This window comes from Schistocerca serialis, chromosome 3 (assembly GCF_023864345.2).
Source record: "Schistocerca serialis cubense isolate TAMUIC-IGC-003099 chromosome 3, iqSchSeri2.2, whole genome shotgun sequence".
NCBI classification, from domain to species: Eukaryota; Metazoa; Arthropoda; class Insecta; order Orthoptera; family Acrididae; genus Schistocerca; species Schistocerca serialis.
Window position 1 is genome coordinate 364,594,894 of NC_064640.1, and position 27,868 is coordinate 364,622,761.

At 40.8% G+C, this 27,868-nt stretch overlaps 1 protein-coding gene across 1 annotated transcript in view; it reads right to left on the bottom strand.

Moving 5' to 3' along the window:
• Positions 1-27,868, bottom strand: part of LOC126470866 (myb-like protein Q) — a 188,716-nt gene that overhangs the window by 42,739 nt on the left and 118,109 nt on the right. Inside the window, exons 11-13 of the mRNA XM_050098881.1 lie at positions 15,986-16,174; positions 14,743-15,820; positions 1,261-1,385 (exon numbers count right to left, since the gene is read on the bottom strand). Of these exons, the coding sequence (XP_049954838.1) occupies positions 1,261-1,385; positions 14,743-15,820; positions 15,986-16,174 (1,392 nt within the window). The remainder of the gene's footprint in view (positions 1-1,260; positions 1,386-14,742; positions 15,821-15,985; positions 16,175-27,868) is intronic.

Below are 27,868 nucleotides of genomic sequence, written 5' to 3' on the forward strand. Positions count from 1 at the left end.
GAACGCTGGTCCAACTGAGGCGCCAGGTGGAAATGGCATGGCAAGCCGTTCCACAGGACTACATCCAGCATCTCTACGATCGCCTCCATGGGAGAATAGCAGCCTGCATTGCTGCGAAAGGTGGATATACACTGTACTAGTGCCGACATTGTGCATGCTCTGTTGCATGTGTCTATGTGCCTGTGGTTCTGTCAGTGTGATCATGTGATGTATCTGACCCCAGGAATGTGTCAATAAAGTTTCCCCTTCCTGGGACAATGAATTCACGGTGTTCTTATTTCAATTTCCAGGAGTGTATGTTGTTGCATCTATTCTAATAACAACATATCAGTTCTCCTGAAACACTCTGTATATATCCAGAAATGGTTCCAGATTTGGAATGCAAGCTTTTTCATCACCAGCTGACATAACTTCCTTTTCATTAATTTTTATCGTATCAAAATAATGGATGTAGTAGCAATCAATGAGACATGTGACAGTATTACAGGCTGTCTACAACCACCCATCTGGAGAAGTTATATTAGTCTTATTGAAATTTCTCCTACTGACATTTCAAGGGGAGTAGCAGCTACCAACAACATGACCAAAGCCGAACATCCAACATTTTTCCTCAGTTTGCTTGTCAGTAAGCATGTTTATGACTGAAGTTGAGAGAGAGTTATCTTACAGCATGCAAGATCCTTACAGCACTACCAGAGTAAAAACAAACAGGGCGCACTAGAATACTTCACCTGGAAATATGACTGATGCACGAAGGACTCCATCACAGTCATACAGGAGAGGAGGCTACCTAGAAGTAACTCGACCAAATCCTTTCTGGAGCATAAGGAATAAAATCAGTCGCCAGAGGTGGGGTTTCAGTGTGGAGTTTGTTCTTTTGACTGTAAGGTTAAACATGCCTCACAATGTCACTTATGTCCACCATGGGAGACTTAGTAAAAGTTACTATCAGTGCTATGGAAGTTGCCAAATTCTGGCCTGTGGCTGTCTGAGATCTATAGTCTTTATATTCTGATTTTAGTTATATGTGTACAACTGTGTTTCATGTGGTTTGCTTCTGACACCACAAGCCATAACTGAAAACAAATGTTTCCACAATATGAAGCAAGGAAGAATAATGGCATTAAAGCCTATCAAACTACATAAACAGCTGATGTATAAAAAAAACAACACCACCACTCCTGCTGAAATAAAATTTTTCACAAGAAAGCAAAACTACTTCAGTTATGACTGAACTGATTTATTTAGAAATATACAAACCTGATGTCGTGGGAGCGCGAGGGATCCCAAGACCAAAGGCATTCATGTGATTGGGTCCAGCTGAGAAGCCTGGAGGAGGCAGCCTTGCATTGGTGTTACTTCTAGCAGGAGAATTTTGTGAAACCCTGAAAAGCAAGTTATTTAAATTGGCCTGAGCAGACACAAATTTTCACGTGCAAAAAAGAATAATGTTGGTAATAATCAGTTCAAATACTTAATACAAACTTTTTTTTCTCAAATATACCCTAAGAAAAAACCGTTGCACTGCGAAGTAGTTACACAAATTGGTCACAAATTGATATTCATAGAGGTATCGACAGAAAATGCAGAACTGTAAACTTTGACAGCTGATGGATAAATGTGTGTGACTGCAGTGCAATTTCACTGTGCAGCTGGCAAGGATCGTAAACAGAGGACATGCTGATACCAGGGCATAAAGTCTTCGCAAATTTCTTTCTGTATACCCCAGTGGACAGTATAAGATGACAGGTGACAGTATAAGATGACAGGTGACAGTATAAGATGACAGGTGACAGTATAAGATGACAGGTGACAGTATAAGATGACAGGTGACAGTATAAGATGACAGGTGACAGTATAAGATGACAGGTGACAGTGTTAAGTAATGTGACAGCTTTGACAGTGACTGTGCTGTGTCGTCTCTTGTTGAGCAGTAAATGTAGATGGCGAGAGCGGACCAAGCTAAAGTTGCTGGGAATTTCTGATTAGGGGGAGGGGGGGGGGGGGGGACTAAAGAACTGCCAGGCTGCATCGTGTCAAAATGAAGGGATTCTGACTGAATTTGAAGCTAAAACACAAAATATTAAAATCACATGATAAAAACAGTCCCTAGAAAAATCACCATGTTTGCACCAATTTACAGAATAAGCTGTTAACAACTGTTTATAAAAAGAATCACCTGACAACTATAATGATACACACCACCACATTGCCTATGAACGCGAAATAGCAACTGTCTAGCATGAAATCCTCAAACAAATGAATGTTTGGCATAAGGATAAATACAACTACTGATTAACTATAAATAAAATTCTTTGATTAAGACAGGTGTGTGCCCAAAACAAAATTATCCACATGTATGAAACAGAGCGCCTCTGTGTGGACAGTTGACACTCATATTTATTTTTCTAGGTTTATTTGATGATAAATTTTCATATTAATATTTGTAAGAAAAGATTTAAGTAATGTAGCATGGAAATGGTGAAAATAAAGGAGCACGTCTGACTAATAATGGCTGTTCAGATTTGTCCAATGTTTAAAATGAAATAAGAAAGTGAATTATAGGACAAAGTGTAATAATAATAATAATAATAATAATAATAATAATACAAAGAAGGCCAGTTCAGCAAGTGAAGCTAATTACTTTAAAATTCAAAGAAGTGTTCCATGTTAAAAGAATGGAAATTTGAGTTGCCCACAATGGACCCATGGAAAATAAGACAGAAGCACATTATTTTTAGTGATGTGTTGCTACTGAGATCATCAGCAATGGAATAAATTAGGAAGGCAATAACTGTGGGTTTGTCTGAAGAAGCCATCTTGTTGACTGACTTCGGAAAATTATGGAAAACACTGTCCGGATTTCATTGTTAACTGAACTGACAAAATTGGCACTGGAGAATGAGATGAGACAAGTGGCTACAGATAATATAAAGGAATACACCACCTAAAAACATAACCAAATAGAACTCTTCCTGTCAAATTTAGATTTTCTCACGGAAATTAGCTTACACATCCATGCAAAGAGAAGAATAAGCCTGCCTGCTTGGCTAAAGATTTGATATGATCTACTATGGGTGGTAACATGACTATTAATAAAAGTTCACGTAGTCTATTAATAATCTCTCTCTCGTCACAAATGCAGCTAAGTATATCTTAGAAATGTACTCTCTACATAAACAGTGATTTCTAGAAGTTCAAAAGCACGAGTCCATTCGGTTATCTTGACACGTAGTTCAGGATCTCATGTGTGAAGAATGAGAGTTGGGGGTTCAAAAGATTTATTTTTTTGGAAACCACTTTAATTCTATGTTGGGCAATTTTTAACTAATTGGGCCCTTTTGTTTCATCACAAAATAAATTTCAGTGTTATGCAGCAGATAGAAATCTGTGATGCTGGGCAGCAATTATGAGGTACGTTCTGCTGTTGGTCTTTCAGGCAGCTGTGACTTTTATTGTCTTGCGATCACAGGGACAAAATTTACTCTTCTAATCATCTGTAGTAAATTTTATTTACAAGTGACACTAATGCACCTATCACATCTGTGTAAAATGTGACACAAATTGCATTGGGCCTTTGGGGCATTGTTGAGTTGTCAGCTTTCATTTTACTTGTGTATCATTAAGTATGTACTATTGGCTGCCTCAAAACTACAACTTTCATTGAAGACATATTGTACTTCTGACAGACAGGCATGTTTCCATAAACTGATTGCGTTTAGGCACTTTTACGCTACAATTCTCCACTTTCCTTCAAAACCTTTATGCAACAATCACTATTACTTTTGAAACTTAGTACACTCTCCTTGTGCTGTGGAGGGTCTTCATCATTTTTAGTTGTTCCATCTGTTTTTCTGGAAGACTCCAGTTATTTTCCAAAACTTGATTGAGGCCACCTTGGTTATTGCCACAGTGAAATGTTTAAGCTTTTGTTTGAGAAGGCTTGGCTGGAAACATGCCCAGTTCGCTGGACACGAAGATGTTTTATGTACCCTACGTAAAGTTCTGCATTCTGGCCCTAGACGGGTCAGTTGGGCGACTGACTGCCCTGACATCATCTGCCAATGGTATCATCATCACATGTGGTATGAAGGCGCATGTGGTCAGCACACAGCTCATCTGGTTGCTGTCATGTTTCTTGAGCATGTAATTATTACCAATTGGTTCAGAAGCTCCTCACTTGGACTTGAGAGGATGACTGCACACCCTGTACCAGTCCTGCCACCATGGAAAAATCCCTGGTAATACCAGGAATTGAATCCAGATCCCTGGCATGGCTGTCAGTCATGCTAACTATTCAGCTACCATTCAGCTACCGTGGCAGATAGTTGTCCTTCATATTGTGGCAATAATTTTTTCTACAACTGCCTCGCAATCTCTTAGTCCAGTGTCGGCGTAAATGGCTTCAAAGATGGGAGTTATATTTTACACTAGTAAAACTATTCTATTGCTCAGAAAATCTTAAGTGTTTTCATGTCAGATAGACTTTCAAACTAATTCTCAAGGTAGTTGGCTGGTAATGCTTTTAGAACAGAGTAAATTTTGTCTTGTGTGTCACTTGTATAACTGTAAAGTTCCTAGTCCACTGTTGGGTGGTTGCAACTTTCAACTACAATGTTACAGCTGATAAGCATGTGCACAAGTGAACTGGATGTTTTCGTAAGTCTGCATTTATTTCTCTGGTTATACCATGTGGTGATAGAGTGTTTCATTTCACTCTCAACAGTCAGTCTCATTGTAAAACCTCTTTTGTAGACTGACATTCTACTTAAGTGGATTAAGTTTCTTGCAACTATCGCTCTGTTAACTATAATTTTGACAAACTGTATTTTATCAAAGATCTCACTACTGCTGAATATAGGTTTTAGTTGACTTTCATTTGCTATTGTGTGAATTCCACAGTGGTCCTAAAGTGTGCAATTTTCATCACCATTAGTGGTTCACTCAAAAGTGGTACATGAAATCAGACAAAATAAAAATGAACTATAGATGACCTAACCTGAGCTTCAATTGATCAATGTATTAACAGACCAGCACTTAAGATTTATTTACTGAAAGTATTTACTTTTATTGTGTGTTCGCCATAGAAAAAATAGCAGTTTTCAAGATGTTAACTGAACAATACTACACTACTGGCCATTAAAATTGCTACACCACAAATATTATGTGCCACAGACGCGAAATCTAACCAACAGGAAGAAGATGTTGTGATATGCAAATGATTAGCTTTTCAGAGCATTCACACAAGGCTGGCACCGGTGGCAACACCTACAACATGCTGACATGAGGAAAGTTTCCGACCGATTTCTCATACACAAACAGCAGTTGACCGGCGTTGCCTGGTGAAACGTTGTTGTGATGCCTCGTGTAAGGAGGAGAAATGCGTACCATCACGTTTCCAACTTTGATAAAGGTCGAATAGTAGCCTATCTCAATTGCAGTTTATCGTATCGCGACACTGCTGCTTGCATTGGTCGAGATCCAATGACTGTTATCACAATATGGAATCGGTGGGTTCAGTAGGGTAATACGGAACGCTGCGCTGGATCCCAACGGTCTCATGTCACTAGCAGTTGAGATGACAGACATCTTATTCGCGTGGCTGTAACAGATCGTGCAGCCACATCTGGATCCCTGAGTCAACAGATGGGGACCGTTGCAAGACAACAATTACCTGCACGAACAGTTCGACGACGTTTCCAGCAGCATGGACTATCAGCTCTGAGACCGCGGCTGCGGTTACCATTGATGCTGCATCACAGACAGAAGCACTTGCAATGGTGTACTTGAAGACGAACCTGGGTGCACGAATGGCAAAACTTCATTTTTTCGGATGAATCCAGGTTCTGTTTACAGCATCATGATGGTCGCATCCGTGTTTGGCGACATCACGGTGAACGCACAGTGGAAGCATGTATTCGTCATCGCCATACTGGCGTATCACCCAGCGTGACGGTACGGGGTGGCATGGGTTACACGTCTCAGTCACCTCTTGTTCGCATTGACGACTCTTTGAACAGTGGTCATTACATTTCAGATGTGTTACGACCCGTGGCTCTTCCCTTCATTCGATCCCTGCGAAACACTACATTTCAGCAGGATAATGCACGACCGCATGTTGCAGGTCCTGTACGGGCCTTTCTGGATACAGAAAATGTTCGACAGCTGCCCTGGTCAGCACATTCTCCAGATCTCTCACCAACTGGAAACGTCTGGTCAATGGTGGCAAAGAAACTGGCTCATCACAATACGCCAGTCACTACTCTTGATGAACTGTGGTATCGTGTTCAAGCTGCATGGGCAGCTGTACCTGTACATGCCATCCAAGCTCTGTTTGACTCAATGCCCAGGCGTATCAAGGTCGTTATTACGGCCAGAGGTGGTTGTTCTGGGTACTGATTTCTCAGGGTCTATGCACCCAAATTGCGTGAAAATGTAATCACATGTCAGTTCTAGTATAATATATTTGCCCAATGAATACCTGTTTATCATCTGCATTTCTTCTTGGTGTAGCAATTTTAATGGCCAGTAGTGTATAATACTTAAAAGAGAACCACTGACATTTTAATCTACACAATAATACTGAAAGATACCTTTTAGGTTCACAGTAGTGGCATTGATCACATAACTGACATGACTTGTTTCATATTGTACCAGTACACTATATAGGAAACAATGAAGATCTTTATAAACAATATGTCACAAAACTCAGGCAGTTTATTGAAGGTAATTACAAATATGGTGGAAACAAATAGAGAGACACTGCTGTTTGTCTATTTTTTTGTACTGATAAGATGATGAAATAGGAAATATGGTGTAAACAGAATGGAGCTGAAGGAAAGTTATTAAACCTAACTGAGTGGCTAAACTGAAATTGACTGCTGCAATACCTCTGACTTAGGACAAATGCACTGAGAAACAAAGAGCAGAATGAGGGCAGTTAACCAAACAATTATTATTATTATTATTATTGATGATGATTTAAAATCCTGAACAGTGGTGCAAACAGCAATTGTAAGATGATAGTCTTGGTGGTGGCGGGGGGAGGGGGGGGGGGGGGGGCGGAGACAGTCAACCAGCTGCCCAACACAGGTTTATTAGAACGTACTTCAAGGGTTATAATTAAATTGTGTTATGAAACTAGTTGGCTGATTTCTTCATCCTTTCCAAGATGATGATGATGATGATGATGATGATGATGATGATGATGATGACGACGACGACGACGACGACGACGACGACAACAGTAATTTCACAGAAGAACAGTTGCATGAAGTTCTAGTGCTTTATAACTTTACTTTAACATTAACTGTGAAGCGGTGGAAACAGGTAATAGCAGTTACCTATTATTTATGAAATCCTTCAATTTATGCCTTTGTTCACTACAACTATTCGCCAAGTCGTGCAGCTAAACATTTTTGCAGTACGCTATACTTCGATTAAAATTACTTTATTACTTACAGAATGCACTGGTGCAGAGCATAGTTGCCAACTCAGGCAACATGCCACGTGCTCATGTGATCAACAGTTGCACACGCACCAAAAGAGAAATAAGTTGTTTGTTTACAGACTGCTGTTAATGTCTTTGTAGGTAGTGGGGAAGGCAGTGGTGGGAAGTGCTGCTGCTGTAGGACCAGCAATGTGTAATGACACAATAAGCACATGTTATATGTGAATAACAGCAAAAAGATGAGCATTGGGTCACATATGTCACGAAGTACCCAATAATTTAAGTACAATACACTCAAATGAATGCAGCATTGCACATACGGACAATTTTGACTTTGGTGCTAAGCATTATACAGCAACCATGTAAATTTTGTGTACTCCACATTGCAGTGAGACATGGCCCTCCTTCCACTATAAAGTGTTTGTTTATGAATGGCTGTTAAAGACTGTGAATTTGACATTGCTCTTTTATATATTTATGTGCAGAAACTAAAATGTTTATCAGAGAACTAAATTCAGCAGTACATACAGTTTTGTCTTATTTGCAAAAAATATTTTTGTAGTGGCACTACAAAACATGTAAAAAAATCACTACATATTAGGCAGTCCCTCCCCTCCCCCCCCCCCCCCCCCCCACCCTTCCAGTCTGTCCTGCCAGCCCCTCCCAACTCCTGCAGTCCACATCACCTGGCAAGACTTCTCTCTTCAGAACAGGCAACACAATGAGCATGTGGAGCCCAAGAAACAGCTGCAATTGGCTGATGCATGGCCCCTACTGCTCAACTTGCTGATATGTCAATCACAAAGTAATTTTATCCAAGCATTAGCATTTTGCCTATCACTAAATTTCATCACTGTGTGTGATTTTATAATGGACAAGATCTGCAAGCAACAATGCAGCAAAACAGAACAGATTTGGTTATGAACAATTAATTTCAAGAAATTAATGGCATTTGTCACAGCCTGAAAAAAATAATAATTTCTCTGTAACAGAATTTAGAACAACAACAGAAAATACTATGTGGAATACAAACAATTATCTGAGACAAAACAACCACTCAGCATACTGAAAATGTGTTGAAACCTAGCTATGTACAGAAATACTGTGCTGTACACTAAAGGCCAATTCATATTGGCCGTCACATCATGTCAAAACATTCTGCAACTCATTTCAAATAGCAGCAATCTGAGCTGGCCACCATGTCATGTCGCTGTCAAGGTTTCTCGGGAAAGAAGTTATGATGGCTAATGTTATCATCCGTTGTTGATCCTGTAACCCCCCACTTCATCTTCTCCTGATACGCAGCCACGGACTCATCTCCATATTTTGTTTCTTCATGGTTTTTGGGTTGATATCACTTGTTATTCTTAGTGTTTGTTTGTTTTTTGTTGGTTATAAATTTTTTGTTTTATTACTTCTTTTGTTGAAATTTATAATTTTATAATCAATCACAAAAGATTGATAAAAGCAGTCAGGCAGCAATCTGAACCATACGACTTGACTACACTAAATTACTTGCCCTTTATTACATTTATAAAGTGGGTTTTTACACATACCAGTGCCGTATTTAATATTCTACAATGAAATGGATTGCAATATGGCTGCAATTTGAAGTGGAAAAAAAAAAAAACTACTGTGGGCAGAATAAAATTGACAAGTAAGTGGAATTTATTTCTATGTTGTCAGGTATTTGTAATGTTTCATACAGAAATGGAATGTCACCTTCAGAAACTGCAACAGTGGCAAAATGCTTGTTTTGTGAAGTACCCATCAAGTAATGTACATTATGTGATTAAAAGTATCTGGACACCTCACTGAAAATGACTTACAAGTTCGTGGCACCCTCCATCGGTAAGGCAGGAATTCATTGTGGTGTTGGCCCACCCTTAGCCTTGATGACAGCTTCCACTCTCACAGGCATACGTTCAACCAGGTGCAGGAAGGTTTCTTGGGGAATAGCAGCCCATTCTTCACGGAGTGCTACACTGAGGAGAGGTACTGACGTCGATCGGTGAGGCCTGGCACAAAGTTGGCTCTCCAAAACATCCCAAAGGTGTTCTATACGATTCAGGTCATGACTTTGTGCAGGCCAGTCCATTACAGGAATGTTATTGTCATGTAAACTCTCCGCCACACGCCATGCATTAAGAACAGGTGCTCAATCATGTTGAAAGATGCAATCGCCATCCTCGAACTGCTCTTCAACTGTGGAAAGCAAGAAGGTGCTTAAAATATCAGTGTAGGCCTCCGCTGTGATAGTGCCATGCAAAACAAAAAGGGGTGCAAGTCCCCTTAGTGAAAAACACGACCACACCATAACACGACCGCCTCTGAATTTTACTGACGGCACTACACGTGCTGGCAGATAACGTTCACCGAGCATTCACCATGCCCACACCCTGCCATCGGATAGCCACATTGTGTACCGTGATTCTTCACACCACACAATGTTTTTCCACTGTTCAATTCTCCAATGTTTACACTCCCTACACACCAGGCGAGGCGTCATTTGGCATTTACTGGCGTGACGTGTGAGTTATGAGCAGCCGCTCGACCTTGAAATCCCAGGTTTCTCACTTCCCGCCAAACTGTCTTAGTACTTGCAGTGGATCCTGGTGCAGTTTGGAATTCCTGTGTGATGGTCTGGATAGATGTCTGGCTATTACACATTACGACCCTCTTCAACTGTCAGCGGTCTCTGTCAGTCAGAAGATGAGGTCGACCTGTACGCTTTAGTGCTGTATGTGTCCCTTCACGTTTCCATTCACTATCACATGAGAAACAGTGGACCTACAGATGTTTAGGAGTGTGTAAGTCTTGCATGCAGTCATATGACGTAAGTGACACCCTATCACCTGACCACGTTTGAAGTCCGTGAGTTCCGTGCAGCACCCCATTCTGCTCTGACGATGTCTATTGACTACTGAGGTCACTGAGATGGAGTACCTGCCAGCAGGTGGCATCAAAATGCACCTAATGTGAAAAATGCATGTTTTTGGGGGTGTCCAGATACTAGTGTAATAGAGTTGTTCATTTCAATGTGTGTTTGTGGTAGGCTTATTTACTGTTTTTTAGCTCTCTGGATTGGGTGTGAAACAGTTTTGCAAGCACCAGTGGTCAATATTTATGCGATTTCACTAGCTAACCCCAGCACAGTAAGGCACTTTTAACTATTACCACTAAGTGCCAAGCCTGTAGATTCTATGCACCGTGCATCCTTCCAAAAGCACCTAGCCCGTAGGTTCTACGGGCGTCTACTGTGTTGATTAAAAAGCTCTGTGTTTTGTTTTCGCACTTCTGACTATTGGTATATGATGTTTATACTGTAGTTACTAGTAGTGTGGACAGATGACATGAATGTGCATCTTGTTTTCATGCTACTTCATTCATTATGAGTTTTGTTTTCGACTGATAATAGAGCACATTATTGGTATACTTTGTAACAGATGCGGCACGTTTTGGTTTATCTGATGAAGAAATTGTCAATTTGCTGAATTTTGGTGACATTGTCTATATTCTTGATGCTGAAGATGACGACTTGGGTGAAACAGTTGTCTTCTGGAGTATGTTTTTTTGTAAAATTCTACAACAAAACATATTTACAGCATTTGACAAAAGCAGATAAATAGCATGTGTAAGTTCACAAAATTAGTAGTTTTTATGTCTCTTCCCATTTTTTTAGTTGAAGAATCAGCCGAAAGCAGTTCATCAGAAAACTACAGTAGTGATAATGAATATAGTGCTACTGCTCCTTCCATGACAGAAATTGGTGAATGAAGTGAATGTGAGGCTGCTCCAGAAATACCACTGAACAGAGCTCCGGACACTGATCACCTGAGTTCAGTGCTAGTTTTGTTAGTGTATTCACATAACTGACGAGGATACAAAATGACTGAAGTCTCAAGTCTCTATGCATCACAAATAATTCAAAGAAAGTTCTGGAAAAATAAAGCGAAACTTCATTCAGTACTCAGTTCCTGGAAGCCAGTATCTCTAGCTGAAATTAGATGGCTTTTTGAGCATTGTGCGTCGTGTGTGTGTCACATAGGCCAAAATTATCAGATCACTGGAGCACTAACAATGTAGTCATTTGTAATTTTTGTCTGCAAATAATGAGTCATTTACATTTCATGCAAATGTTTTTATGTCTTCATACTGTTGATAACTCTGACCAAAAGAAACCAGCAGGAGGCTTTCATCCACTTTTCAAAGTGCTTCCTTGCTACAGTAATTTGAAAGAGCAATACGTTCGAGCTGATGGCTTTCTGAAAAATTGATCAATGTATATGCCCATTCTGTGGCCATGTCAGTTTTCACATTTACATGCAAAATAAACCACAGAAGTATGGACTGAAGTTATACATGCTGACACTAACAGTAGCTATGTTGCAAACTTAAAAGTTTATACTGGAAAGCACAACAATGACAATTCATCAGCAGCAGTTGTTGTTATAAGGCTGCTGTCTAGCAGCAGTTGCTTGAATGAGGACATACTGTTTAGTTATTCGATAGATCCTATGCTAGTCCAGAAGTCTTTGAGCAGTTATCTTGCAAAGGTAATGGTGTTGTAGGACTGTAAATAAGAACAGAGAGTCAGTGCCTGAACATTTGATTACACCTAAATTGAAGAAGGATGAAATGACAAACAGACAAAAAGTAAATGTCCTGGCAATGAAGTGGAAGGACAAAAAGGATGCACATTCATTGTTCACAAGACATGTAGCCCCTTCACATCTTAGTTAATTGAAGTGAACAAGGTTGGAGTGGACCTTGGAGACCAGTGACTGCAGTAAAGTGAGTTCAGGCACAGAACTGTAAAATTGTGGTGGAAGCTGTATTTTCATTTGCTCCTACTACGAGTCTAAAATGCATTTTGGTTACACAGTTCATTACAGACCAAGAAAATGATAGTAACTGATTTCATTACCAATCTTGCTATGAAGATGGCTCAAGATCATATGCCATCAGCTCCAAATACCAGAAACTGATCTGTAGGCAGACTGACACACAGACATTTCCTGAAACATTTACCATCCACAAGAAAAAAGCACGCCTCTCATGTGTCATGTTCCTTTTTTCAAAATCAAAGGAAATGGGAAAGACAAAGTATCAGTGTGGACAGAGCTATGTGGGGTTATGTATGGAACCCTGTTTTAAAATATTCCATACTAAAAAGCAGTTAGATTCCATGCAAAAAGTGATATTGCATTTAAATTCTACATTCAGCACTGATCATTGTGTATTTATGAACTCATTTACTCTACTTATACGAATGTATGACTCTTAATTTTACAAAAACAATGTTATTTAAATAATATAATTTGTCCATGTCATACCAGACTGGATTTTGTTCATAGACAAACTGGGCTTAAACTGTTGTTAATTTTGTGTTTATACATTTACATGTTTACAACTTTCCAAGACATAATTTTTTGGACATAGCTAAAATTGCCTGGATTCTGCAGACATTGACAAGTATTGGGGCTGTATCTTGAAGGGAAAGATATTGAGAGAGATTTCACTATGGCAGCCCATAACACTGTGTTCCTTGTAGTAATTATGGGTGCAATTTGACATAAGAAATGAAAAACGATTTGACTTTCTCAAATATTTATAAAACACAGATTCTTCCCCCTCGAGCTCCTTGTATAATGTGTGAAATTCCCCTTCTGTACCACATAATGATATTTTTCAGTCCCACACTCTTTTTTTGCATTGTTCTGCACTTCTGTCTTCCTTCTCTAATATACAAGATAGGTCTGCAAGCTGCAAAACACTTGAGTCCAATGAATGCCATTTTTGCTCAGATGTGGTCTCCAGCATACACATATATACACTGAGGTGACAAAAACCATGGGAGACCTTGTAATATCATGTCAGACCTCCTTTTCCTTGGCATAGTGCAGCAGCTCGACATGGCATGGACTCAACAAGTTGTTGGAAATTCCCTGCAGAAATACTGAGCCATGCTGCCTCTATAGCCATCCATAATTGTGCAAGTACTGCAGGTGCAGGATTTTGTGCATAAACTAGCCTCTCAATATGTCCAATAATTATTCAATGGGATTCATGTCAGGCAGTCAGGGGGCCAAATCATTCACTCAAATTGTCCAGAATGTTCTTCAAGTCAATTAAATTCCATTGCTCTTTGGGAACAAGAAGTCCATGAATGGCTGCAAATTGTCTCCAAGTAGGCGAACATAGCCATTTTGAGTCAATGATTAGTTCAGTTGATGGAGTCACCATTAGCTTGCACAGTGCCATGTTGACAACTTAGGTCCACGGCTTCAAGAGGTCTGTGCCACACAGCTCTTACCAACTGAGATCAGGACTCATCTGACCAGGCCATGGTTTTCCAGTCATCTAGGGTCCAACCAATATGGTCACAAGCCCAGGAGAGGTGCTGCAGGTGACGACGCGCTTTTAGCAAAGGCACTCGCACACATCATCTGCTGACATAGCCTGTTAAAGCCAAATTTCACTGAAATGTCCTAACAGATATGTTTGCCATATGTCCCACAATGATTTCTGTGATTATTTCAATCACTGTTGCTTCTCTGTTAGTACTGCCAACTCTATGCAAACACCACTGCTCTCAGCTGGTAAATGAAGGCTGTTGGCCACTGCACTATCTGTGGTGAGAGGTAGTGACTGAAATTCGGTATTGTCAGCACACTCTTGACACTGTGGATCATGGAGTATTGAATTCCCTAATTATTTCCAAAGTGGAAGGTTCCAACTACCATTCTGTGTACAAAGATTGTTAACTCCGTTGTGTGGCTGTAATTATGTTGGCAACCTTTTCACATGAATCACCTGAGTACAAATGACAGCTCTGCCAATGCACTGTCCTTTTATACCTTGTGTAGGTGACACTATCGCCATCTGTATATGTGCATATTGCTATCCCATGACTTTCACCTTAGCGTAAGCTATCGCTTTTTGTGTGTGCACTTTGCACGTAGAAACAGTTGAAAGTAATCTTGTGAAGATAGCAACTCGCACAAAAAAACAGTTGAGGACAGCCATGGGTGTTGATATCACATGACTTTAACTGACTTTACACGCTGTGATGTGACTGACAGTGTGAATACACCTTGACGAGATGGTGCCATGTCCTGGCGGCCAATGTGAATTGGCCTTAACTTGGATATCCAACTTGCGTGCTTCACTTCAGTGTTTGTGCATTTATTTAGTGCTCAGCCTTTTCTGCATTTCAATTAACAGCAATAAGTTCTCAAAAGTGCAAAGTTATACAAAATTACATATAAAAAAAACTCTATTTCTTTTACCTTTGATTATGAAGGAGATATGAACTTGCACCATTAGTGTATGGTGGAAGTATCTTCCCTCCATACAGAAACTGCTGTTGTGTACTGGCTGATCCATGAAAACTGTGACCCCCATGCTGATAATGTTGTTGTTGCTGCTGCTGCTGCTGTTGATGTTGTTGTTGCTGCTGCTGGTGTTGTTGTTGGTGGTGGTGTTGCCGTTGCTGCTGTTGTTGCTGGTGGTGGTGGTGGCTATGGTGGTGGTGATGGTGGTGATGGTGGTGGTGGTGATGGTAGTGGTGATGCTGCTGTTGGTGGTGTTGCCGCTGATGCTGTTTCAGATGGATGTGCTGCACTTGGTCATTCCCACAACTTTCCTGCTGCCTAACAGACAACATCATTGTCTCTTTCTCAATCATTTCAGCCAAGGCCTTCTGGGTTTCATGGAAAGGATCGAAGTCCAGTTCATCATCTGGGGCACGTATATTGTCTTCTTGTTTGATTTCTTCTTTGACCCTTTCACAGAACTCATCCTCTCTATCTACATCCCCACAGCTGTCTGAAGAGTCATTACCGTTTCTCTGTCTTTCCAAGCCACCGTAGCTTGAAAAACGATCATCTTCCAAAGAAGAATCATTCGTGTCACAACTGTGGTGTGGCAGTTCACTAACCGTAGCACTACGATTGTTCTTCCTAGATTGCTTCACAACTCCTCTATTACTATTAGACACACAACCTTGCTTTTCTTTACGGTGTTCCCGCCTCCTGTGAATATCGGGGTAGCGTTTGTCTACACTCTTTGAAGAGAATCCATTACGCACATGTTGCATCGAGCCATTCTGGAGACCTGAGAATTCATGACGACTGCTGCCTATCACGTATACTGTTGGATCTTCAACAAACCCATTAGAAAGCACCTTGTGGAAAACATACCCATTTCCTGAAGCAATTTTTGTAGTTTCACAGTTAACAATAACACTGCTGTCCACACCATTTACTTCACTGAAAGGGAGCTTGTGCATTTTGCGTATAATATGTTCAATATTATTAATTCTGTAGCCCCCTTGCGCATTTTTAAATCGTTCCGAAGCAATTCTTACTGATTTTTCACCATTTTCAGCCCCCTCCTCCTCCTCCTCATCCTCTTCCTCCTCCTCCTCTTCTTCTTCTTCTTCTTCATCCTCTTCATCTTCCACCTCCTCATCTTCATCCTCCTCCTCCTCTTCTTCCTCTTCCTCTTCCTCCTCCTCCTCCTCCTCCTCCTCCTCCTCCTCATCATCATCGTCGTCACCCATACTATCTTCACGGACACTCTTATCTTGTGAAGTTGTGGTTTCTTTTGTTCGGTTTGAAAATCCAAATGCTGCTTGCCAGTCTTCTGAAGAGTGTACCGGAGGCAGCACATCTGGTATGTGTGCCACAGAAAGCCCATTAGAGGACCAATCCGAACCCCCTGAAAATCATGAAGTTACTGTCTGTTCATTAATAGTTTTTACATGAGCTGAATATAAAGAATAAACACTATCTCTGCAAACATAATTACAGTTCTCTGTGTTCACTGTTCATAATATCTATAAGGGTGAGATTACCAAGCTGCTCCTCAACAATAAACTTAACCATGAAACAGTCACCAATGCCCACACAGTAAATAATAAAAATATTAAAATTAAAACGGTGAACAGTGCTGCTGACAAACTGACTACCTTATTGTGTAATAGTCTGCCTCAAGATTAAACTTTTCACTGTTATCAGTATGCAAGTATTTTTTGAAAGGAATTTTGCAAACAGAGATCATAGTTGCAGTAAGACAACTCATTGCTCCTTCACCAAAACAGGATATCTGCTCACTTCTAAACTTCAATTCATGAGTTTTGTGCTTAAAAAAAAGTTGACTGCCTTCTCCTAGGCACTTTCCGTGACTTTTCCCTTGATCCAAAATTAAAACTGGTGTGAAAGGAAACTACATAGAAACTTTTATGATATTAAGGAGGGTCCATAATGGGCCCTTGAGAAAATTCCAAAAGAAGTTTTGGCAAAACTGCATAACCAAGTGGACACACTGCTAAGACAACGTGCGCATAACGTGTACATGCTACATGTACAGACAGATTGGGATGAAAAATCTCAAAATGGTATGGGTGAAAACTGAGTCTAATATAACTGCCAGAGTTGCCAGTATTAAGTGTATAACCAAAAGAACATACAATGCTTGGATTTAACAAAGCTACAAGCCTAAAATCTAAAGGCTAAGCACATGATCCCAATTTCTCCTCATATTCATAATCACATTGTTACTGGTTATGAGTGCAGTGAAATGTGGAAACAACCTTGTCTTCAGTATCGGCATAATGATCCTGCAGAGATGGTAAGCGGTTAATGCTACACGAATATGGCAGTACCTGTTATGGTCTTTGGACTGATTTTCAGAGTATGGTTGTACATGCTGGTATTGGTAATACTGAATCTTTTACAAGCAACTGACAAATGTTGATAACTGTAGGATTGTTATGGCACAAGTAACAAAATCATGCATTACATCAGGCTGTCATGTATGGATTGAGGGGGGGGGGGGGGGGGGGGGGGAAAGGGGGGGGGGGACTGGTAGTAAAGGGCAGTGAAGATAAAGATGCATAGGCTGTACCACTAGTCACCTTCACCAATACAGTTCTATCCTAGTCTACAAATGATTACCTTTATTCACTTGATAATACATGCAAATCATTGCAGTACAGTGAAGTCTTTTTACATATGTGTATCCGCAATTTTCTGAGATTGTCTGGCTAGAATACGTCAGTGTCTAGGAAGGTGAGGAATACTACTCATCATTAACGTCGTACCTCCAGGGAGAGCCAACTGCCCCAACCATCACCAATGCCAACACTGACTGTACTGCTGATGGCTGCCCATGTTAGATTAAGCCCACAGCTTTCTCTTTTTAACAGTAAAAAAATAATTTTAGCAATGTTAGGATGATAGTTAAGTAGAGTATGTTACCAAGAGGCGCCTAAAAATTAAAAAACTACAGGCAAGTAGATGGAATAAATATATCATCTCATAAAACCTATTATTAAAGAATAAATTTACAGTTAAAAAAAAGACTAAAATTACACCACAAACTAATTTAGCTTGTTGATTGTCAACGAAAGCCAGTACATATGCCAGACGAAGACAGTCATACACTGGATGACTACAACAAACCTGCCAAAAGTGGGGTATTGCGAACGTTAGAGAAGCATTCTCTCGTTTTGAGAAGGTGAGGGGAAGAAGGCAGGAAGTACGACCAGTGTTTAACGCATCACCAATGATGAGGTTACTAGAAATGGAGCACATGCTCAGTTTGGACATATATGGGATGGGAAATAATCAATGTTGTTCTTGCAGGAACCATCTGAGCACTCACTTTAACTCATTTAGGAAAACCCTGCCCATACCAAAAAAAAAAAAAAGAGGGCCAAGATGATGATTATTTTAAAATCACACTTAAGTATACAAAATCTTCCAATAATACAGATAAATTTATGTAGAAATTGTTTCAAACGACCAGTACTCTTCTAACAAGGGGAGGCCACGATGTTTGGAACGCGGATTTACTGCGAACTTCGTACACTCGTATTACTCCATGAGGACAACAAAATGTGTAAGCATTAGCACGTACTTCTCAAGCATTATTGAGAAAATTGCAAGATAATTTCGGTCATCAAATATATACCTGTGTGTGGCCATTTATTCCATGAAGCGGCGGCAGCTGAATGGTTAGCATTCAAGCCCCGTGATCGCGTGATCGAGTCCCGTTCGTCAGTTTTTTTTTTTTTTTTTTTTTTTTTTTTTTTTTTTTTTTTTTTTTTTTTTTTTTTAATAATTCATTTTCAGCACAGTAATTTTCTTTACTATTTATATTACAACTGATATAATGGGAAAAATACTTGTAATGGGATGAACTTTTGTTAAATTTACAATGTTATTTGGCAGTCTGCGTATTTTTATTGTCACAAATAATATAATATTCATAACTACCGACTCGTAAATGACCAAACGCATGAAGTGATACTGAAAATGTATGCTTGTCCGTGATTTAAGAAATCCCTTATACCTGGAAGGAGCCCGAAACAACTTGTTACCTGCAAGTTTTGACCGGCACAGACGGCTTTTGAAAGATGTACAATTAATAGTCTCTTTCGACATTACGAGTACAAGTTGCAGGATGACATTTTTCGTAAAAACATGGAAAACATAAAGTTAAACGGCACCAGTTACATTGAATAAATGCTATGTTTCTGCATATGCAAGGTCTTTTGAGGTTTTCCGTGGAAAAACAAACATTGTTAACATTTTCAAAAACATCTCTTTTGAGGTTTTCCGTGGAAAAACAAACATTGTTAACATTTTCAAAAACATCTCTTTCAGCCAATAATTTGGAAGCAAACCATGCATAGCAGGGTATTTCCTTAAATATCGGCACTGATAATTGGTCATGCAGTATCGAGTGTATTTTAATATTGTCTTCACGAGAAGCAATTTCTCGTTCTCTTTCAATTAAATACGAACCTTTTTGAAGACACGGACAAGCATATATTTTCAGTATCACTTTATGCGCTTGGTCGTTTACTAGTCGATAGTTATGAATATTATATTATTTGTGATAATAAAAATTTGTAGACTGCCAAATAACATTGTAAATTGAATAAAAGTCCATCCAATTACACGTATTTTTCCCATTATATCAATTGTAACGTAAAAAAAAAAAAAAAAGACACTGTTAAAAACTGACGAACGGGACTCGATCCCGCAGTTACGGGGTTTGAACGCTGAAAACTTTTTTGTTGTTGATATTATTTTGTTCTATATTGTTCGTTGAATTTGTTCATGGCAGACGTCCAATGACACTCGTTCAGGTTGTTTGTTGATCCGTTCACAACCTTTTTTTACCTTTTTTTTTTTATTTATTTATTTATTTATTTATTTATTTATTTATTACAGAGGGTAGCTCAACCCTCTGACTGAACATGCTGAGTTACCGTGCCGGCTTCCACTTGGCTGCCGCCGCTTCATGGTAAAAATGGTCACGCACAGGTATATATTTGACGACCAAAATTATCTTGCGATTTTCTCAATAACGCTTGAGAAGTACGCACTACTGCTTACACATTTTGTTTTGCTAATGGAGTACTACGAGTGTTCGGAGTCTGAAGTAAATCTGCATTACAAACGTCGTGGCCTCCCCTTGTAAGAACAACAGTTATATTAATATATAACACTAAACCAAATATTCATAAAATATAACTCAGAACATCATTAAACTAAATATTCATAAAATATAACTCAGAACCTATAACAAATGACATCCACCATTAAGTTTTTCATGGCTGAGGACACGCAATACTTCATTCATTCATTCATTCATTCTCTCTCTCTCTCTCTCTCTCTCTCTCTCTCTCTCTCTCTCTCTCTCTCTCTCACACACACACACACACACACACACACACACACACACACACACACACACACACACACACACATTTTCTAAGGAAATTAACTTTAATTTTATTTTATATTTGGTTCACATCCACAAGTAAAGAGAATACTTTTAAACATCATCTGCAAACATACCACTTTTACTTTTCAGGCATTTTAATGGCCTGTAATACATATCTGCAATCTATTATATGCACTAAGTATGTGAAGACTTTATTCTGAAGTTTCTTTAACATGATGATTTTTAGTGGTAACCTCTTTTCCAGGTTATAAACAACTCTTGGTACACATTATTTGTAATCCCTAAATAGAAGGTAAAGCAAAAATGCTGATGTAATATAGCCATTCTAAATTGTATTCCACATATCTATAAAATACAGTACACTGCCGGAAAAAAAAAAAAAAAAAAATAGCAGCCCCAAGGAGGAGTTGCGTGACAAATGAATGTTAGTAGGCATGTTCCTACATCTGAAAGATGATATCTATTCCAATTTCGCACCAGTTGCACAAGATAGGTGCTAGTAGTGCCATGGTGAGGATGCAAATCAGGTTTGCTTCAAAAACACAATGTAATGGTTGTGAGCATTAGTTACCTTTGAGACTGGACGTGGTGAGTTGATGTTAGTCAGTAATGTCTTTAAGGCAAAAAATATGCCATTGTCAACACTTCATTGAATTTGAACAAGGTCGTGTAATATAGCTACGATAAGCTGGATGTTCCTTCTGCGATACGGCAGAAGTACTTGGCAGGAATGTAGCCAGTGTACATGATTGCTGGCAGTGTCGGTCACAAGAATGTATGGTCGCGAGAAAACCAGGATCTGGACGGCCACGTGGGACAATAGAAAGGAAAGACCATCATGTTTGGTGTATGGTTCTGTTGCATCTCACTGCATTTGCAAAAGTGATTTGAGCAGCAGATGGCGCCACACTGACTTCAAGGACAGCTCCGAGCCACACACCCTGCTATATGCACTCCCCTGACCCCAAACCACTGCCATTTGTGATTTCAGTGGTGTCAAACAAGAGCTCATTGGAGGGACAGGTGCAGGTCTGTTGCGTTTTCTGATGAAAACTGCCTCAGTGCCAGTTAGCAGGAGGCCTGCACCCAAGTTGCCTGCGTGCTAGACATGCTGGACCTTTACCTGGAGTTATGGTCTGGGGTGTGATTTTGTATGATAGCAAGAGCACTCTTGTGGTTATCCCACGCACCCTGACTGCAAAATTGTATGCCAATCTGGTGATTTGACCTGTTGTGCTGTCATTCATGAACAGCAATCCAGAGTGTGTTTTCCAGCAGGATAACGCTTGCCAATATACTGCTGTTGAAACCCAACATGCTCTATAGTGTGTCAACACATTGCCTTGGCCTGCTCAATCACTAGATGTCTCCAATGTGTCCAATGCCCATAGGACATCATCAGATGACAACTCCAACGTCATCCACAAACAGCACTAACCATCCCTATATTGACAGACCAAGTGCCACACGCATGGAAAACCATCCTACAAACTGACACCCGGCACCTGTACAACACAAAGCATTTACATTTGCATGCTTGCATTCAACCGACTATTAATGTACACGCATGTCACATTTAATGGCTTATCTCACACTTACATTAACCTGTGACCTTGCAGAGTCAATTGTCATGTACACGCAATACACCTAATGGATCAGCAACCCTAAACCGAGAAGCATCGCGTGCACGCATACCGCCAAGATGTTACCTCCCAGGGCTTCGGCCACCGGTGAGTTTCATATCGCAAGCGATAGGTGGTGAGGTAAGTCCAAACAGAGGTCCTCCTCGCTGGGGATCTGCCGAGTCATGTGCAAGGAAATAGATTCAGACGTATACGTGCGCATACCAGTTATTTATAGTGGAGCAGCTCCACTCATCAGCAGTTCTCTGCTGACATTTTGGGTCAACTCCTGTGCCAGCTAATACTATACTTTCAGTCAGAACTTTTGCAGGACTTTAGACCTCTCCAAGAAGTAGCTCCAAGAAGCTTCTTTGGCCAGCACACCCTTCTTCCTTCCAGTAGGAAACTTTGTTGGATTAGTCCTTATGTACCCATCTTAATTAGTTTTGTTTTCCTAGAAGTCAGTGAGAGTTTGGCAGTAAGTTTTGTAACAAGTAGCTTTTGTTTAGCTAACATCCTGTAGTGCCATAATAAACTTTTCTCTTGTTGACTTGGGACATGTTGTTTCTCAATCATCTTCCTATGTGAGGTCCAGCAGTTTGTGGATGAGGTTTTTTTGGACCCAGGTGGTCACATGTGTGTTCTTTTGTCCTTTAGTTGCTCCAGGTCAACAGACAGGTCAGATCATCTTGCTTCCCTATGGCCGAACACCCGGTTCCTGAACCCCTCAATGTGATATAACAGATGTTGCTCTTCCTGCAAGATATGCAAAACGTCTTGCAGGATCTGGTAAACATGATGGCGGACATTACTGCAGCATCCGCTGATGGGTCGCAACTCTATTCTCTAATGGACTCTGTGGCTAAATGCCTCAGTGGAGCTAGTCCACCATTCCTGGCCTTCAACAGGAAAATGGAACCTTGGGCAAATTATATGGCCTCGTCCGGGCAGCATTTTCTCCAGCAACACCCATTGTCAGGCAGTCCTAGTCACCTGAAATGGACATGTGCTCTACTGTCTTCTTTAGGAGTTAAACCCTGAACTTGAACTGCACGTCCCGTCATATAAGGAATTGAAAGTTTGGTTGTAAGAATACTTTGACTGCCAGGTGCACACTGTGGCAGCAGAGCGCACTTTCTTCAGCTGTTGTAAGCAACAGGAGCAATAGTATTGGGAATGGCTCATGACACTATAGGCATGTCTCAGGAACGTCGTTTTGGTGTTCAAATGATAACTGTCAACAGTCATATGCCACATCGGTCATTTGAGACATGATCTTAGTGCATGCCACAAATGAGGGGCTTACTGAAGTTGAAAGAACCCATTTTGGATTCTTGTCTTTTGATCATTCGCGTGTTGGGGCAATCCCTTTGTGCATCAGCATTCCTGCATACTATTTCATGTAGCGCACCCCCCCCCCCCCCCCCACCCTCCCTCTGCAAAGCTTTTCCCTCCCTGTAAACTGCCATTCTCAGCCCACAACCCTCAGCAGTTGCCATGTTCTATTCCTTGTTTTGCCACGAATCCTAGGCGTCAGTGGCAGTTCCGCCCTGCCAAATGTGTGTGTGGCCAAACAGGTCACACAACAGTGGTCTGTAGAGCCTCCTTCAAGATGAATGTGGATTATGCTCAAATGGACCTCTTCCCATTACAGCATCCTGACCTGGGGGACCTGGAGGTCCTCCATGTCCATGTGAGACTTCCCGTCCAGGATGGACATGTGTTCCAGAAAGCGTTCATCAATAGTCACCTGGCCTGCCTCGTAGATTATTGTGTGGAACACACAACGGCCGTTGGGCTCTCCTCCCCTCCAAACATTCGACCAGTGCTTTTGCAGTTATAGTAATGGCATAGTGGGTTCAAAGGACAGTTCACAGCTCTCATCCAATATGGTGTCGTAACATGCAGGGTACACTTCTGTGTCATCGATATGCCTGGGGCTACGGGTTTATTGGGACTTGACCTCTTGTACACTTTGGGACTAGAAGTGCATGATGCAAGCCATAGAATCCAGCCTGGCATGGACAGTTCTTACGTTCATGCTCTTCACTTTAAGTATAGTTCAGTTTTTGAGCCTTCTACTACAGGTTTTGTGGGATTTGAAGCCCATATCACCCTCCTATCAACGGCCACATCCAACTTTTTTCAAGGCTCGGAACATCGCATTGCCTGCAGGATAAGTTACAGGTGGAGCTGCAATGTTTGCAAGATTCTGGCATCTTGACGGCTTTGTCTAACAGTTAGTGGGCAACACCCATCATGCTCGTAGACAAATCTGACAGCTCCCTTTGTATGTGTTGCAACCTCAAGCACACCCCTATGCACAGTCCATTGTTCTTACTCTATTTAATGATATTTCAGAGATATTTGGAACAACATATACAGAAAGTGCCAGATGTGGATAATTATCTGGATGCCATAATTGTTGCAGGCGAGTCTGCCCAACACCTGGCAGGTAGCCTGGGCATCCTTTTTTCCATCCTACAGGTAGTAAACCTTCGTTGCAACTTTGGGAAGTGTCAGTTTTTTGTTCCTCAAGCTGAGTATTTGGGACATATCTTCAGTGCTGCATGTATCTGGCTGATGCTGGAATATGTCCAGGCTATGCAGAACTTGCTACCTTGGACAAATGCGAATCAACTTCAGTCCATATTAGGCCAACTGAATTACTATCTTAAATTCATCCACCATGCTGCCACAATTGCAGAATCACTGCACTGTCTCTTACGTAAAAATGTGGCATGGAATTTGGACAAAACCTTCCTGGACCTTAAACAGTTGTTACTTTGCCCCATGTCTGATGGCTCACATTCCCTTGCTCACTGTGGCTGTTGCAGCAGACGCATCCGATTATGGATTAGAATCCATCCTCCCTCACATCATTGATGGCGCGGAACAGTCTGTCGCTTTCGTCTCAAAAACATTGAGATCGTTGCAGTGCAACTACGGACACATTGAAAAGGAGGCTCTGGCCATATTCCTCGCTTTACAAATTCCACGACTACATGTATAGGCGTCATTTTATCCTGTTGACAGACCATATGACCTTATTTCAATCTGACATGAACAATTCCACAGAATCGGCTTGTCACCTTCAACTATGGGTTTTGTTTCTCGCTAGTTATTCCTATGATATCCAGTCCCATTCTATGTATTATCATGTCAATGCTGACGTACTTTTAAGATTGCCTGTGGGTCAGGACTCCTCTTTTGATTCCAATTCAGAATTATGCTGCCACCTGGGCACTAGTGACGAAGAAGCCATTGTCTCACTTCCTATTGATGCTAAACTGGTGGCTCAGCATTTGGCAGAAGACTCTTTGTGAGCTCCTCCTCCTGGCCCAACAGGGATGGCCGTCACAATACGGGAAGGTGCTCAACCCAGGTGTTCAATTTTCTTGGCATTGCAGGTACGAATTCTCTGTCCTCAATGGTATCGTGCTGCTCCGGGGCGGACTCATATCATCATTCCAACTTCCCTCCAGCACTGTCTGTATCCTACACCTGATTCACCTTGGCCATTGAGGCATCAAGCTAATTTAAGGCCTGGCATGTCAACATGCATATTTGAAAGGGATTTAAGCAGATATTGTCACCATGGTGGCAGCCTACACATACTGGCAAAGCAAGCAAGCGGTCTCATGGCTGGAAGTATCAACATGGAAGTCGCAGCTCCATTTGGATATCATGGGTCCTTTCCTGGGCCATTTGTGGATCACTGTGGTTGATGCCAGATTTGGTTTTCTCTATGTCTCTCTGATGTTCTATATGTCATCAACGCATGTGATCCAAGCCATGATATAGGTATTTGTGACTGAAGGTCTTCCCTAAACAACTGGGACAGATAACAGACCTCAATTTATGTCTGCCGAGTTTACATCCTTTTGTGTGTCCAACGGAATCTTTCTGGGGCACACAGCACACATTCCACCCCGCATCCAATGGTCTGGCAAAACGTTTGGTTCTAACATTTAAACATCAGCTGTCGAAGCTCCATCATCACCACACTGAACAATGCACTCTCCATCTTTCTGGTCTCTTATCAGGCAACCCCGTAGGAGGGGGGCCAGTTCAGCTGGATGACCCAGTGATCAAAGATCTTCCTTCTACACCCATACTGGTGGCCGGAGCCCCCTCCATGGGGTCACGAGCACTATTTTTCTATCCACAGTGATATCTGGGTCCTGAAATTCTCTCAATGCGGTCAGAGTCTGGCTGGAGTCACCACCATGGGATTTCGGACCTCTCCAACGTTGCCTCTGAGAAGCTGCTGTTGAGTAAACTCTCCTTCCTTCCAGTGGGAAACTTTGTTGGATTAGTCCTTACATCCCTTCATCTTAATTAACTTTTTCCCCAGGCAAACACCTGACAGAAGTCCCTGAAAGTTTGGTATTAACTTTCATAGGAGGGGCGTTTGAAAGGTCTGCGCAAAGTCCGAGAGATGGCACCACCAGTGCATATCGAGGTCATGTTTAGTTAGTATCATCTTTGGAAAGAATGCACACCAAGTTTCAGCCATATTGGTCTATTTCTTTGTGTTTAGCATTCATGTGAATCAACGAAGTTGAAGGATTGTCAAAAAATGGACAAAAAAGAATTTTGTGTGGTGAGTAAACGTTACTTTATGAAAGGCAAAATGCCTCATGAGACTAAAGAGAAGCTTGATAAACATTATGGTGACTCTGCACCTTCGATTGGAACTGTTTATATGTGGTTTCAAATTTTTCTGAGTGGCCATATGGGCACAAGTGATGCTGAACATTCTGGACGCCCTGAGGAGGTTACAACTCCAAAAATCATTAATAAAAATCCATGATATGGTGATCGATGACAGAAGAGTTAAGGTGCGTGAGATTGCTAGTACTGTGGGCATCTCGAATGAATGGGTACATAACATTTTGCATAAACACTTGGACACGAGAAAGCTATCCACAAGATGGGTTCCGCGATTGCTCATGCTTGACCATAAACGGAATCGTGTGAGGTGTTGCAGTGATGGTTTGCAGCTGTTCAGGAAGAATCCGCAGGACTTTAAGCATTGTTTCATCACTGTGGATGAAACATGGATACATTACTATGCTCCTGAGAACAAACAATCTAAATAATGGATTACCAAGGGAGAATTTGCACCAAAAAAGGCGAAGACCATTCCTTCGGCCGGAAAGGTTATGGTGACTGTCTTTTGGGATTTGCAAGGAACACTCCTCACTGACTATCTGGAAAAGGGTAAAACTATTACAGGTGCATATTATTCATCGTTATTGGACTGTTTGAAAACTGAGCTGCATGAAAAACTCTGGCGATTGAACTGCAAAAAAAGTCCTTTTCTATCACAACAATGCACCAGCACACACCTCAGCAGTTGTGGTTGCAAAATTAATGGAAATAGGATTCCAACTCATTTCACCCCCCCCCCCCCCCCCAACTATTCTTCAGACTTGGCTTCCTCAGACTGCTATTTGTTCCTAAATTTGAAGAAATGGCTGGCAGGATGAAGATTTTATTCAAACGAGGAGGTGATTGCAGCAACTAATACCTATTTTGTAGACTTGGACAATTCCTATTATTCGGAAGGGATCAACAAATTAGAACAGCGTTGGACAAAGTGTATAAGTCCAAAAGGTGACTATGTCGAAAAATAAGAAAGGTTTACCTCAAACACGTAAGTAGTTTTTAGTTTTTATTTTTGCATGGACTTTTCAAATGCCCCTCGTAAGCAGTTTTTGTTTAGCTAATATCCTGTTGCGCTGTACTAAACCTCTGCGCTGTACTAAACCTCTCTCTTATAGATTTTGGACATTGTTTCTCAGACATCTCACGACATGAGATATAGCATTAATCACTTAAATATGTTACCTAAACAAATTTATTCCAGAAATTTCATAATTGTACATTAATTTGGTGTTGCAATTATTTTTCCACCAGTGTAGGAACATGTATCACAGACCAATGAAATACTTCAACAGTAAAAAGAAGTGAAATGCACATGGCTAACATTTTAAGAGACTTTTGTTTGGTTGTACAGAGGGAC